This window comes from Lethenteron reissneri, chromosome 17 (genome assembly GCF_015708825.2).
Source record: "Lethenteron reissneri isolate LAM-NWPU_2019-01 chromosome 17, ASM1570882v1, whole genome shotgun sequence".
In the NCBI taxonomy this organism is placed as follows: domain Eukaryota; kingdom Metazoa; phylum Chordata; class Hyperoartia; order Petromyzontiformes; family Petromyzontidae; genus Lethenteron; species Lethenteron reissneri.
In genome coordinates this window covers 2,907,730-2,921,687 of record NC_083795.1, presented here as the reverse complement: position 1 = coordinate 2,921,687, position 13,958 = coordinate 2,907,730, and the positions used below count along the sequence as shown (strand labels likewise).

General features: G+C 40.5%; 1 protein-coding gene across 6 annotated transcripts in view; it reads right to left on the bottom strand.

Annotated features, from left to right (window-relative positions):
* Window positions 1-4,173: 4,173 nt before the first annotated feature.
* The window catches only part of KCNIP2 (potassium voltage-gated channel interacting protein 2), a 366,907-nt gene continuing 357,122 nt past the window's right edge, over window positions 4,174-13,958 (bottom strand). For all 6 annotated transcript variants that reach the window (XM_061552837.1, XM_061552843.1, XM_061552842.1 and 3 more), the window contains 4 exons: window positions 12,822-12,929; window positions 12,176-12,280; window positions 10,286-10,348; window positions 4,174-9,767 (listed from right to left, as the gene is read on the bottom strand). In XM_061552837.1, the coding sequence (XP_061408821.1) occupies window positions 9,720-9,767; window positions 10,286-10,348; window positions 12,176-12,280; window positions 12,822-12,929 (324 nt within the window). In that variant the 3' untranslated portion in view covers window positions 4,174-9,719. The remainder of the gene's footprint in view (window positions 9,768-10,285; window positions 10,349-12,175; window positions 12,281-12,821; window positions 12,930-13,958) is intronic.

The window sequence follows — 13,958 nt, the reverse complement described above, 5'->3', positions numbered from 1 at the left end:
GACGCGGTCACCTGAATTGCATTCCCGACCACAGCTAACATCAGTGGAGAATGGCATCTTGAACCAGACCTGCCTTCGCTTACACGCACTGACCAGTGTGGTGAAGTATGGTCAAACACTCGCATGACCCGCACGGCATGGCCAGGCTTTTATCAATGGGTTGACAACTGGCTTTAAATTCACCATTAATGTACCGACGAATGGTGAATTTCTCAATTGCATTCTGCAGGTATGTTATAATATTCATATTATAATTTGTTGTCAATCATTTTAAACATACATTATTGTAATGGTAACACTATTAGATGTAACTCATAGCACAAACATCCGTAAAGTATATATATATTATTTTGCAAAGAGCGTGTGACAGTAGCTGGTACTGCATTCACCTAATAAAGATATTTTTGAATTATAAATGTTATCATTGTTTTTCCTTCCCCACACAATGTCTGCTTGTGCACGGTAGGCTACGTACGGTGCGAAAGAAGTTTAACATACAACCATGGTCATTATTCAGGTTGCACGCTAACAAATGATACTACGGCAGTGTAATTGCTTCTTAGTACTCTGTCGGAACTAAACAAATGTGCAAAGCAAACAGGGATCTGTCAACAGAATGGAAACGTTCAGCTGATGCAGAAGGCTGCGGTTTCCTTGCACACTTTCGCAATTCACAAAACTGCCATTTTTAGACTTAACCAAAAGTGTTTTTTTTTATTAACCTTTCAAAGTTATTTTATTAATTTAGTTTTGGTTTCGCGAACACATGCGCGTGTTTGACATCGCGCTAAGGTGCCGATATACAGGGTCCATTCACAACCCACTGAAATCATTGCTCACGACGACACCTTAGAAGTTGCTTCACTCCGCTCTTCTGTTTGAAAACTCGCAAAGCATTATTCACCGATTCTGCATTTTGAAATAGAATGTATAGTCCTGTATTTTACATTTCATCTCAAGGATACATGCATTATTGCAATATTGCATGTACGCAATAATGCCTATGAAGTGCAATAACCTTTTCGGTAATTTGTGAAATGAAAAGAAATTGTCATATAAACGTACACTGGACAATAATTGCAAATGTCCCCTCAAGTATGCGTAAGCAGTGCAGGATTTAACTACTTAGCGAATTCGATTTAAAGCTTTCGTGACTGCAGGGATTCATCTTCTTGGTTCTTTCGGTAAAGTCACGTAGAAGGGAAATAATAAAATAATAAAAATAAAACATAATAAAATAATTCTCACGACGTTTCGGCCACAACGCAAGCAGCCGTCCTCAGGTGGAGACCAGGTCCACCTGAGGACGGTGGAGAGCAGGTCTGTCTCCCCGACAGACCTGCTCTCCACCTGAGGACGGCTGCTTGCGTTTTGGCCGAAACGTCGTGAGAATTATTATATTATGTTTTATTTTTATTATTGTATTATGTCCATTCTACGTGACTTTACTTAGCGCTTGTGTGGTAAAAGCCAATTAAAGTGCAATAACTTCGAGGATAATTTGTTTGAAAGCATGACAAGTGCTTAACTTTGGCATTTATTACTTAAACATTTATTATTTATATCATCTGCAAAGGAGTTAATTTTAACAAGACTCTTTATCACATTGATCTAACGTATGTCTCCATAAATAGTACAGTACTGCCTTATCCGTTAATTAGAAACACAAATGCACATCAATTGCATAAGCGCTGGTGTGTTGCAAAATGTAAAATGTTCAATTTGGTTTAATTTAAAATTACAGAGTCCAGCTTTGCACAATCATCCAGGGCAAGAGTCGACTGGCACTTTAAAACCAGACGGGCTTCCCTTCAAGCCATCGCGCTCAATGTATCCACACAGCTCCACCAGATGGCAGTCTCAGCAAGGTGCGCCAACCAATGCCAATAGCGTGGCACCTGCCAGAGCAAAGCTTTTAAACAGTTTCAAATGCTAGCACATAGACAAATATTATCCATGAGAGAGGTGTCGTTAAACCCGCCACCACCCAACGCAGCCAATTAGTAAGAAGTGTTTGTGACGAACAAAACGTGGCAATTCGTTACGAGTGAATTGACAAAGGGCAGAACATTAGATATATTGTTTTTATCCTTGAGCATTTACAATCGATTTACTCTCAAGTTTAAGCACATTTTATAAAAATCCGGGATGATTGTAAGCAATACATTTCCTAAAACTAAACTATAAACAGTTTAGTTTTTTTGTTATATATATAAAAAAAGGTTTAGTTTTCTTTATTCATTGTCTGTGGTTCATTACCAATGGTTGTCAACATCACGTTGTCATCAGCACATCTGAGATGATTAATATTTTATTCATATCAAAAGAAAAGTCATGCACAAATTTGCCAAACATTGAAAGATATTTGTTGGAGGGACGCAACTGTAAAAAAAAACACCTCCGACTAGTGCAGCTATTGAAAGTGAAGAAGGATTAACATTGTGAATACAGAGGCACATGAGAGCATGCTCAAGTGGTGTTAGAAAACTGAATTTAACCATGAAAATAAATGACCAACATGCCGAAAAAATTTATTATAAAGGTTTTTTGGGGTTAGATCGCGTTACTTATAAATGTGTCGTAACCCTCCACCACCCGACACGGCCAATCAGCAAAAAAATTGTCACGACTTAGCCCAACCAGTGTGTTGAAGAATGAATCTACAACATTTATACCTTATTTTTTTTTAATTATTATCCGTGGAAATTATTGCTTAAGACACGGATCACAAACATGGCACATCGACGTTGAAAGCAGAAATGTGCCAATAAGAAAGGAGACGTTGAGAAACAGAGACGGGAAGAGGAAGGCACGGATTAGGGAACATATGCACAAGTGAAGAAACCCACAGTGACTGTTGAGAACATTGGCTAAGGTAGGGGTGTCTCCCACTGCTCGAGTAGTCAGAATCTAGACTGCATTCAGAGGAATCCGATGAGCAATGAAGCTCTTTTCCACAGATGTCCAGTATGGGGCACGGGGTCAGAACGTCACAACAATACAAAAACACGATGGGAGTGCAAAGTATAGTCGAGGTAAACAAATCACTTACAAAATATATACAAAATATATACAAAATATATTAAAAATATAACTGTCCAGTATGGGCAGGGTTAGCAAATTACAACAACACAATGCCAAAAAGAAAACCCGACAAGTGAAAAATAGAGAAAAATGTAAGCAAGTCACGAAGTCAAAATAAATCAATCTTGACTTAAAGCTTTCGTGACTGTAGGAATTCATATTCTTTGGGTCTTTCGGTAAAGTCACGTAGATAGGTTCAAATTAATAGAATAAACAAAAAACAACACGTTTCGATCACAGCACATGCGATCGTCATCAGAAGGAAAAAAAAGGGAAAAGCTGCTGAAGGCAGGCTGTTTTTAAAGGTTTAAACATTTAAAGGTTTAAACCTTAAAAACCTTTAAAAACAGCCTGCCTTAACTTAAAAACAGCCTGCCTTAACTTCAAAAGTTTGACGATCGCTTGTGTTGTGATCGAAACGTCGTAGTTTTTTTGTTTATTGTATTTGTGTTAATTTGAACCTATCTACGCGAATTTACCTAAAAGACTCTAATAATATGAAAAAAATAAAATAACTTACATTTATCACGCTTGGGCCAAGGCAGCAAAAAAACAACATAAAACAGACCGAGAGCACACGAAGAGAACACCCACGCAGGAGCAGTCCCTCAGTAATCTTGGGAGTGGCAGGCAAAAGAGAAACGTGCCCGTGTCCAATGTGGAGATGGAGCGGATTAAACCAAAGACGCGTGTAGGAAGCCCGATGATGCATGGCCAGACGTAACAAACCCTTAACTTCAATTAAATCACTTTGATGCGACCATTTGTGTTTTTTGTTGTTGTTCCGTGCAAAAACCATTGGTGACCAGGCTGAGGTCATCAATTCGCGACACTTGAGAACCCTGTTCAGAGAATCTGTTGTCGAGCGCCCTCCAGTGGAGGCTCATCCAACGGCATTGGGGTGAGAAAATAAAATGCAGGACTGCGCCTTTGACCTCTGCGCCACCTTGACATTCAACTACAACTACGCATGCTTGCATTGACGTGCAATATGTTGAAACAATTACGTCTGTTCAAGAATTGATTGAGGAAACGAAGAATCGAGCGTGGACATTTTGTTGAAATAAACATAATTTATTGTAACTTTAATGTGACATCAATTGAGCGTTGGTGATAGAACCTTTTTACAAAATAGGTCATATTACAGCATACTATTATACACACACACACACACTGCTTCATGAAGATAATATTTAGTTGGTATATTTTGTATGCAGGAATACTGTATGAAGCATAGTTGGTATTTGCGGTTTGAGCTGCAAAAGCAAAGTGGCCTTTGCAGGATAAATAGCAAAGCACTAGAAGTGACAAGGTGATCTGATAACACCTGGACATGTACCACCATTAAATATTGAAATGGACAACTTGTGAAGTGCCTACTCTTCGCTATGCAAATGATTTAATTGACACTAAATACTAGCAGCCACCACTTGCCAATAGCCTTAGACAGTGGTGGAGCACAGGCCAGCTTCAAGAACATGTATTTTGTGAAAGACACAACTTATGACCAATAATTATGGGAATTTTTACTGCCATGCCATATTGTGGATTAATTAATTGTTCCCGTGGCCATCATCATCAACAAAAATCAAGTACTGTTAAATCTACATTTTATTTAAAATTAAGTAGAGTGCATTTCCTGGCAATCGTCATTGCAACATATTCAGGATTTCAATCACAGTTCACGGTACGTGGTTTTCTGTTGCAGGCCAGCATTGTTACGTGACCAGATTACCCAGTTGTATAAGACTCAAAGTTAACACGGTCTTTCGCGACCAAAATGTTGTGGGTTTACTCTCCAACACACAAGCGGTGTGCTGTACCAGTAACGAATTGGCACGTTCTGTTTACGTGACAATCTTTACTAAATGGTTGTCGGGTGGTGGCGGGTTTAATGACGCGATCCAACCCAACATAAACCTCTATTATGCATTTTGTATAATACTGCATATGCAAAATAATTGTGATTCGTTTAACTGTAATTCATTTTGTATTGGCTCGGGACGCCTAATAAATATACTGTATTCATCTCGAGTTATATTGATGAAGCATATAATAAATGCTAATTTCATACCGTATTGTGTTTGGATTGACTGCAACACACAGCGGCGCTATAGTGATATCACGGTGTGTGTGTGTGTATACCGTCCTGTCAGCTTTACAGCACACGGTGCTTTGGTGTTTTACCTATAGATATAATTTGGCAATGCTAGGAGCTTTAAACATTATTTTCTAGCAAGTAGACTGCGAACTAGGTCACTATTTAAAAAAAATGTTTTTATCAGTGCTCACGTGTGCTATCTCTTCATCAATCTAAATACGTTATAGTAATCATACACACTTGAAAATAACTGTTTTAACCGTAATAGTAATGCATTGCAATAACTTCTGGGAGGGACTTATTGAAACATGTTTATAAGAGTGCATGCGCCCAGACCCGATATTTCGCTTGTCAGTACTACAACAGGTGGCATAACTTGAAGGTTCCAATTAACAACAGAGAATGATGTGAAAACCACTTGAAATTAGTTGGGGTAATCAAATAATAGACTCTCATTAGCCGCATGAATACATCGGTACAACAGAAGGTGCTACCTTGAGGTGCTGCCAATCTCTACTCTGGCCCAAGGACTATAAGTAGCAGTGGTCTCATGTTTGAAGAGTACAGCATCTTCAATCTGAGAAGAAGTTACGTGCCGATTTTTCAAACAGTCCTGTATGATGAATTTCTGCCGAGCAATAGCAAATGTCAGGATAATTTTAAAGTACATCCACACACATCTGTATTACTGTCTCTACTGAACCTGAATATCCAATGAACAATTGTGGGTTTTTTTTATCAGACGTGCAAATTTCGATCATTCTCCATGATGTGGTGGTGCCAACTACGGAACTGATAATATAGCCCATACACAGCAACTAATGGCAATGACAGTTAAAACTAGAGTAAACACCCCAACAGTATGCGCATGTGATATGTAATCGCCAATTCTTTGTGGAGATCTGCATGGTGTCTATGTCCTATCGAGTGACAGCAGAAGCAGCGTTATCATTTCATTGCTTCGAGTGCACAGTGATTAGCCATCCCAATGCAAACAAATTGGTATGTTTCTGTACTGCAAGAACCTTTATATGCATGCTATTAAACACTGCAATTACATTTGAGCACGGACCATTCAACTCCGGTCCTAGCCTTCTTCTCGAAATTCATGAGATTAATTTGCACAAGTGTCTGTGACGTGTCAGTCACAACTTATTATTATGATCGGCTGGGTTTGGTGATGAACTTCGATCAGCTACTGGCCCCCTGGTTGTTTTGGGTGGATCTTGGATGGTGTTAATGGGTCCCCGTAGAGCAAAGAGTAGGTGTCAGTACAGCAAATAGGATGGTGATCAAAAGATGCAGAGTTTGATCAGTATCTCGGCATGTGTGGGCCCTTTACGTGCACTCTGGTTTCCTTCCATACACAAAGACACTCTAAAAGAGAAAATTGCCCAAACATCCAATAGCAGGACCATCCATGAGTGAGGCCCTCCTGGGGGGAAAAAATGTCTAGATTTGTGTATTGTACTTTACATTTAACGTGTATTTGAAAAAAAGAGGATTTTGATCATGTAAAAACATATGCACCGACGATGAATGAGGAATACAGTTTGATGTAAAAGAAACCCAAACACTTCCTCACAGGAAGGATATGGCGACACGTTCCTGTGCGACACGGCAAAACGAGACTTGTTTGCAGTGTCAGGTTTCACACGCGGGCTCCTTGATAACGAGACAGCCGCTTTAAGACAGGGAGGGCTAGCAAGCACAGCATGTGCGTGCGTTCAGCGATCTGGGTCGATCTTACTCGTCGGTGCGACCTGCGTTATTGCAAAGGGCCCCGTGGCTCTCTGATTCTCAGAGCAACTTCAAAACAAATCAAAAGTGGCCGGTGGATATCCAGCAGTAGTCGTCATCACTTCAGGCTTCGAACATCTTTGGACCTCTGCCACTGCTGGAGGGGATTTTTATTTTTGCCGTACATAATTCGTATTTATTTTTGTAGTATTGGCTATTGAAGGATGTGGCCACCATGCCTCTTGAAGTCTGTGGTCTGCATGCGAAATGTGTACAATCTATCCTGCAATGGCAGGCGAGTGTGTCTCAGCAGTTATTCCATTGTAGTAAACAAGGGATACAATTGCAGGTGATTTTTTTTTTCAATAAAAATGTTACAGAGCACTGAGCTCTCATAAGTGAAAGCTCTTAATAGCTATGCACACAAAAGAATGTATCATCACAATACCGTACACATCATTGACATTCTGGGGTTTTTGGTAAGCTTACCAATCAATTCCAATTCTTAGTCCAAAACAAGGGACAGGACAGTTCCAAGAGCACAGGACCCTATGAATGAATCACCACTGACCTATGTCCAATGAATTTGAAACATGCTTACTACCCACTGCTGCGCGACATCCCCACTCACAAACCGTTCAGCTCCCTACACTCGCACGCTGTTGGGTAACATTCAATTGCAGCCACAAATGTACTTTGTATCCATTTCAGTCGATATCATCAGGGTTGAGGCCAAGGCCTATCTCTGCCCAATTTGAATCAATACATGATGGGATCGTACACGCTCCGAATGTGCGACACAACGGATGTTTGGGGCCTAATCATTGTACACTTCCTCAACTGCTCGTATTCCATTGCACAATGCTCCTGTAAGGTTATACTGAATCGAAAACTGTTCTGTATCTGCACTTGCAGCTATGCCTCCAGCTGTATTGACAGCCTGAATTTCCCATTAAATAGGTTAATTAGGGGGACAGGGATTAAATGTCATTTTGTAAATAGCTGTTTAGCCGCTGGGTAAATAAGTCAAAATTTGCAATCGGTTTTGGCTGCAATTTTCAGGATTAAGATTGTGGTTAACGCTATATGTAATATTTGAGTGTGCCTAAAATAAAGGACATTCGTGGATTCATACGATGTTTGAATATCACCATCTAGTGGCCAATCTAGAGAATGCCCGATTTTGCCTGTATGCCAGCATTCAAGTACGTTGATGTGCTATTGTTGCCAATACATTTGGCAAAATGGACTTAAAAGAACACTAATGCAAAACAATTCTACACGAATTAGTCATAATTATAGTAGCAGCATCAAGGCGAGCCAAGATGAGCCGTCAAACAGGGGATTTTCAGTGTGGAATCTCTTCCTGACATATCCTAATAAAAAAAAACCTCATCAAACAGTGAAGCATTGTTGTTATTGTTCTAAGACTAAACGTGCGACTGTAAATGTGCTTATCTAGGTAGCACAATAACTATTACCAGCATGAGCACCAACATCTCTATATCCAAAGTCTGTTGCATTCTTTCAAACAATTTTGTCGGTGCTGTCCATCGTATTATCATGCTGTTGTATGGATTGGACTATGTTATCATGCTCATTGGTGGATACAATGAATGTGACTACCATCACCATTAATGCTGTTCTATGAGACCAATATAGCTCGATTGATATACAAAAATATGGGGAAATGACCATCGTCAATTATCTTCCTGTAACTAATGTACACTTTGCATTTCAAATGTTTTACGTTAATCGAGCCTGTGAGTTTGCAACACCTTGTGTTGTGTTCAACGCTAACATAACACAGTTAAAATTATCTGAACACAAATCATTATTAAAACATAATAAATCCAATAATTAAGTTAAAATGGAAGTCTTCATTTTCACCAGACCACATATTCCGTTGTTTTGCTTTCATGAAAACATTTGATACTTAAAAAAATATTTAAGACTTTACATTTTTCGACCGTGTTATTTTCAGTGTAAATTACATGTTGGAACTGCAGGTCACATGATGCAGTATATTAACTATACATGATATTCTCTCCTTACAAACCCTCGTCATAACTCGCAGTGACTTGGTGGACATGGTTACACTCGGTTAAGAGAAGGAAACACAGCGGTGGGGAAGAATTTTCATTGTAAGTAGAATGAACGATCGATAAATCACATTGCATTGTATAATAAAAAAAAACGTTAAACAATTAAAAAAGTTAAATTATACAAATGTTCTCGGCTAAATGCATCAGTGGTAAAATACCGTGGCTGGACAATTGGCCAGATTGCCTTAAAATCAGCTGTACGGCAATTTCCATGCAAGGAAATGCCACGAAATCTCTATTGCCAGACACACGACGCACAAAAGAGAAAGGTACAAAGAGACTTTACAGACATTCCATCGCCTCCAAAATGGTCCCACTGTTTGAGCACAAATCAAACTTTATTTTCTTCATGTTCGACGACGAATCGAACCGTTTAAGCAGGCTGCTGTGCATGTCTATTCCTGCCAATCAAGCTTCCGGAACCGGTCTTAACTTGGCCGGCATCAACGTTTAAAACCGTTAAAATCATTGATAGATGGTCGTTTTTTCTTCTTTTTTGCGTCATGTTTTTAACTTGGTATACGAAGTTGTTAAATCTAGTGAAAACACTGGAGTATAAAATAGTCACGGACAGAAGTTTCTCTTCCAAGTGTTGGTTTTCATGCAGGTTTTTTTTCCCCTCCGCCTCTAAATGTTTTACTTCTCAGCAAAAAAAGTCATTCTTGGGAGAATCCGTTCAGCACGCAGGGTTATATTATGTGCTCAAAAAGATGCATGGACTGCATGATGCTGTCATCCTGAAGAGAAACAACGCAGAAGCACTCGTTAACAGCAGAATTGAGCCTGAATAGTGCTTTGACGGGTGACCACCGTAGAAATAAAATAGGTGCAAGCGACATCGTCGTCGGCAGCAACAGCAGAGGGCAGTGTAGCATAATCGAGTGTTGTTCTGTGCTCCTCCGCTTTCCACCTTCACGAACCCGCAGTAATCGGGTGAAGTATGGTCAAATAACCCTCACGACCTCGTCCAACAGTGGATTGACAAAAGGGCTGTGCGCATCATGACGGACGGTGCATCGCGGGAAATTGAAATGCGTTTAACAGAATTGGTCATTTTATATTTACAGATGGCAATCGAAACTGCCGCCACCCACCGTAGAAAGCGAAGATCGTAAAATGTGTCATTTGGCTCGACTTTTTTTGAAATAGAGAACTTTACACGTTATTCTGAAGTCTCTTCCACTTTTGTTTCAGTGGAATTTCTCACAAATCAAATGCGGTGATAAATATGTGACGCGTGGGTAACGTCTCTCACCGTTTTACAAGTGTCCATGAACTCATCTATTGTAACAACTCCATCTTTGTTTTTGTCCATTTTCTGAAAAAGAAGATAGTGTATCTGATAGCAGAAAGAAAATCGCAGCTGATGTTGATTTAAAATCAACACCTATTGCATATGCTATTCATCATTTGGGTAAAATAAACACAAGACAATTAACGTAAAAAAAACATACAGCAAAATATCTAAGATGCTACACATAGTGGCAGACAGCGCTAGTGGAAGGGGTGATGATCCTGATCAAGATGTGGTGAAGAGGAGTAGAGATGTAAAAACATGGGGGCAGGTATTGATGGAGAGACAACGAGTCAGATAGACAACTCGTCAAAGACAGGAAACACGACATATGTTAAGCCTGAACCTGAAGAAGGGGAGATAATCAGTCACATCGATGAACAGGTGGAGAGAATCCCATTCCTAGGAGGCTACAAAGCAGAAGGAGTAGCCTCCCACAGTTTGAAAGTTGACGATAAGTTTCACTTAAGAGGCCTTTGTTGCTGGAGTGGATGTGTACAAAGAGGGAAACAGTGACAGGGATAGGAGGGAGGTTGGTGCAAGATTGTTTATGATCTTATAATCAGTGAGGGTGATCATGTTCTTCTTTTCTGGATGAAATTTGGAGCCTCTGGAGTGATTTGAGCATTCGCGATATGTGAGCCCATTTGCTGATGCAAGTCAGACAGTCTTGCGGTGGCGTTTGAGATGATCTGGAGTTTTGCGGCGAGGGATTTAAGAAAGCCGTGGAGGAGACGGGCGAGAAGTAACAAAGGCATCAATGAGGGTTCATAGCAGCAGACGGGGTAAGGAAATTGCGAATGTGGGCAAATTATGCACAGGGAGCCTTGTAGAGTTGACGGATGTCAGACGATAAAGCGAATTCTGGATCATCCGTGCCATCAAGGTTATGAAATTCTTAGCGAGATTATTGTTACATGTCATAACACTGAATACTCGGTGTTGGGTCGTGACCAGGCGGAGATTTCTTGTGCCAATTAAGAAGACATCGGTTAAGGAATGAAGTGCAATATTTATATGGAGAAAGTAGACATGATCCAAGTTGAAATGGAGTCAAGACAGCAGAGATGACAGAGTAATCAGGAAATAATTGTGATAGGCAGAGAAGCACATTTAGCCTGGGCGTCGAGGTGGATGGAGTGTTGGACAGGATTAAACACATCAGTGAGGTCTATAAGACTGAGGATAGAGAGAGAACTACAGTTCAGAATCAGAATATTTATTTATACTGGAGGAATCCGATAAGCTGTCAAGCAATTTTCACAGATGTCTAGTCAAAACTAGTAAGCACGTTACAACAACAAACGGAAAAAGATCATTGGTTATCCACAATAGGGCTGTTTAAAAAAAAATGGAGACAAAACCAGAAAGAGTAAAGCTGTGAAAAAAAATAGGCGATTGGAGAAGATGTGGGTGATGTGTGTACGTTGAACTTCTTTCGCACCGTACGTAGCCAACCGTGCTAATCGGCGGTGATGCAGCTTTGCGGGACATTTGACAGGAAAGGGAGGTTGGAGATATGGCAGTGGATGTGTGGGGTGTCAGGATTCATGGATCTTTCTTTCGGATGGGATGGTAATAATGGTTGCCTTGAGGGCTAGAGGAACAATACCAGAGGAACTGTAGGAATTCACACATGCAGTAATGGAGTGGACTAGGATGGTCAAGCAGTGAACGATAAACATGTTAGGCATAAGATTAAGGTTGGCAATGGACGTTTTGAAATCATGCCTACGAGTCACTCACTAAGTATTTGCTCAAAAAAGTAGCAAGTCAATTCATTTTTGGATGCGTCACGGGGACAATTTGAATTAAATGTTATAGCTCGAAGAGATTATTTTAAGCGCTCACCTGGAAGAACTTTTCCACGTGTTCTAGCGGTGCTTCATCTTTCACAGCAGGATGTGTGTACTTCCCCATCATGTCGTAAATGGATCTCATGATGTCCAGCATTTCCTATAAAGCAAGAACGAACAGTGAACGATGTGACGGCGTTGTAAACATTCACGTGGGTGCCTCCTGCGCCGGGGAGTATGCGGCGGTCGTGGTCGAGCTAGCATTGTGCTGCACTGACGTCCTTGATTTGAAGCTTTCGTGACTGCAGGAATCCATATTCCTTGGTGCTTTCGGTAAAGTCACGTAGGTATAAAATAAAATAAATCACGACGTTTCGATTGCAACACAAGAAATCATCATCAGGTGGAAAAACCACGGCAATATTTTTTTTGCTGTAAACCCGGCATCCTGAGTTCGATTCCAGGACGACGGGGAGAACGCACAAACTCCATATATACAGGCGTCAGTGTCGGGATCGAACCCCCAACCTCCTGTCTACCAGGCAAGGTAGTTAACATCTCGCCACCGTGACGACATTCAAACGGCATGCTCGTGGAAACTCTATAAAATGTTCTTCCTCCGCACCTCCGATTAGCACGGTTGGCTACGTACAGTGCGAAAGAAGTTCAACATACATACAAAGGGGAACGTGTTTCCGAACCTCCTTGGTGATGTAGCCATCCTTGTTGATGTCGTAGAGGTTGAAGGCCCAGTAGAGCTTCTCATTGATGGTGCCTCTCAGCAGCACGGACAGGCCCATCACAAAGTCCTGGACAACAACGCTCGAGGAATTAGAAAGCCAAGGAAACTCAAACCTCAACCTGTTTACAAAGCGAAGCGTGCGGCAGTATTGTGACGGCTCCAATTATCCCCGCTCCACAAAAATAAATGACTGCATAAAAAAAACAAAAAATATTCATGCTGCATTTAAAGATAGTGCATTTGTCTATTAATCAGTGTGATTCGGGTAACGGTAAAATACTGGGTGAGCAGCAATAATAGGATTTTATTTCGATTTAAAGCTTTCGTGACTGCAGGGATTAATCTTCTTGGTTCTTTCGATAAAGTCACGTAGAAGGGAAGTAATAAAATAATAAAAATAAAACATAATAAAATAAAATAATTCTCACGACGTTTCGGCTACAACGCAAGCAGCCGTCTTCTTCACCTGAAGACGGCTGCTTGCATTGTAGCCGAAACGTCGTGAGAATTATTTTATTTTATTTTTATTATTTTATTACTTCCCTTCTACGTGACTTTACCGAAAGAACCAAGAAGAATAATAGGATTATAGATGTTGACTTCTCCACCTACACACCCCGTAGCTTTGATTTCAAAATAATTATACACTATAATGTTTCCCACTCAAAATGAAGGACGTGGGCAGTTGCTCCAAATCGAGGGCAAACACATTTATTGTGGTAATCTGTAAAATGCAACAGCACGTGTGTCACACGCAGCAATCCTAAACCGAGTCGCCATTAACCACGTGACTGGTGTACATGTCAGATCACTCAATAACCCCGCCAGCCACCTACAGGCCCGACTCAGTATCGCATGCTGGTGTACACACGTGCATTGATGTACTGCACCAGCACATCATGACCTTCACAAAACCACACTTTACTCCATTGCTGCACGAGGAAATATTTCAAAGAGTAGTCCATTCCTAATGTGCCACACTAATGACCGACAACAGTGGATTGGAAAGGGGCTGTAAATTATTATAAAAACATGTTTCATCATTGTATGGTAGTGTTTTGTATTAATACACTGCCGTATTGTAAGTGGGTCACAA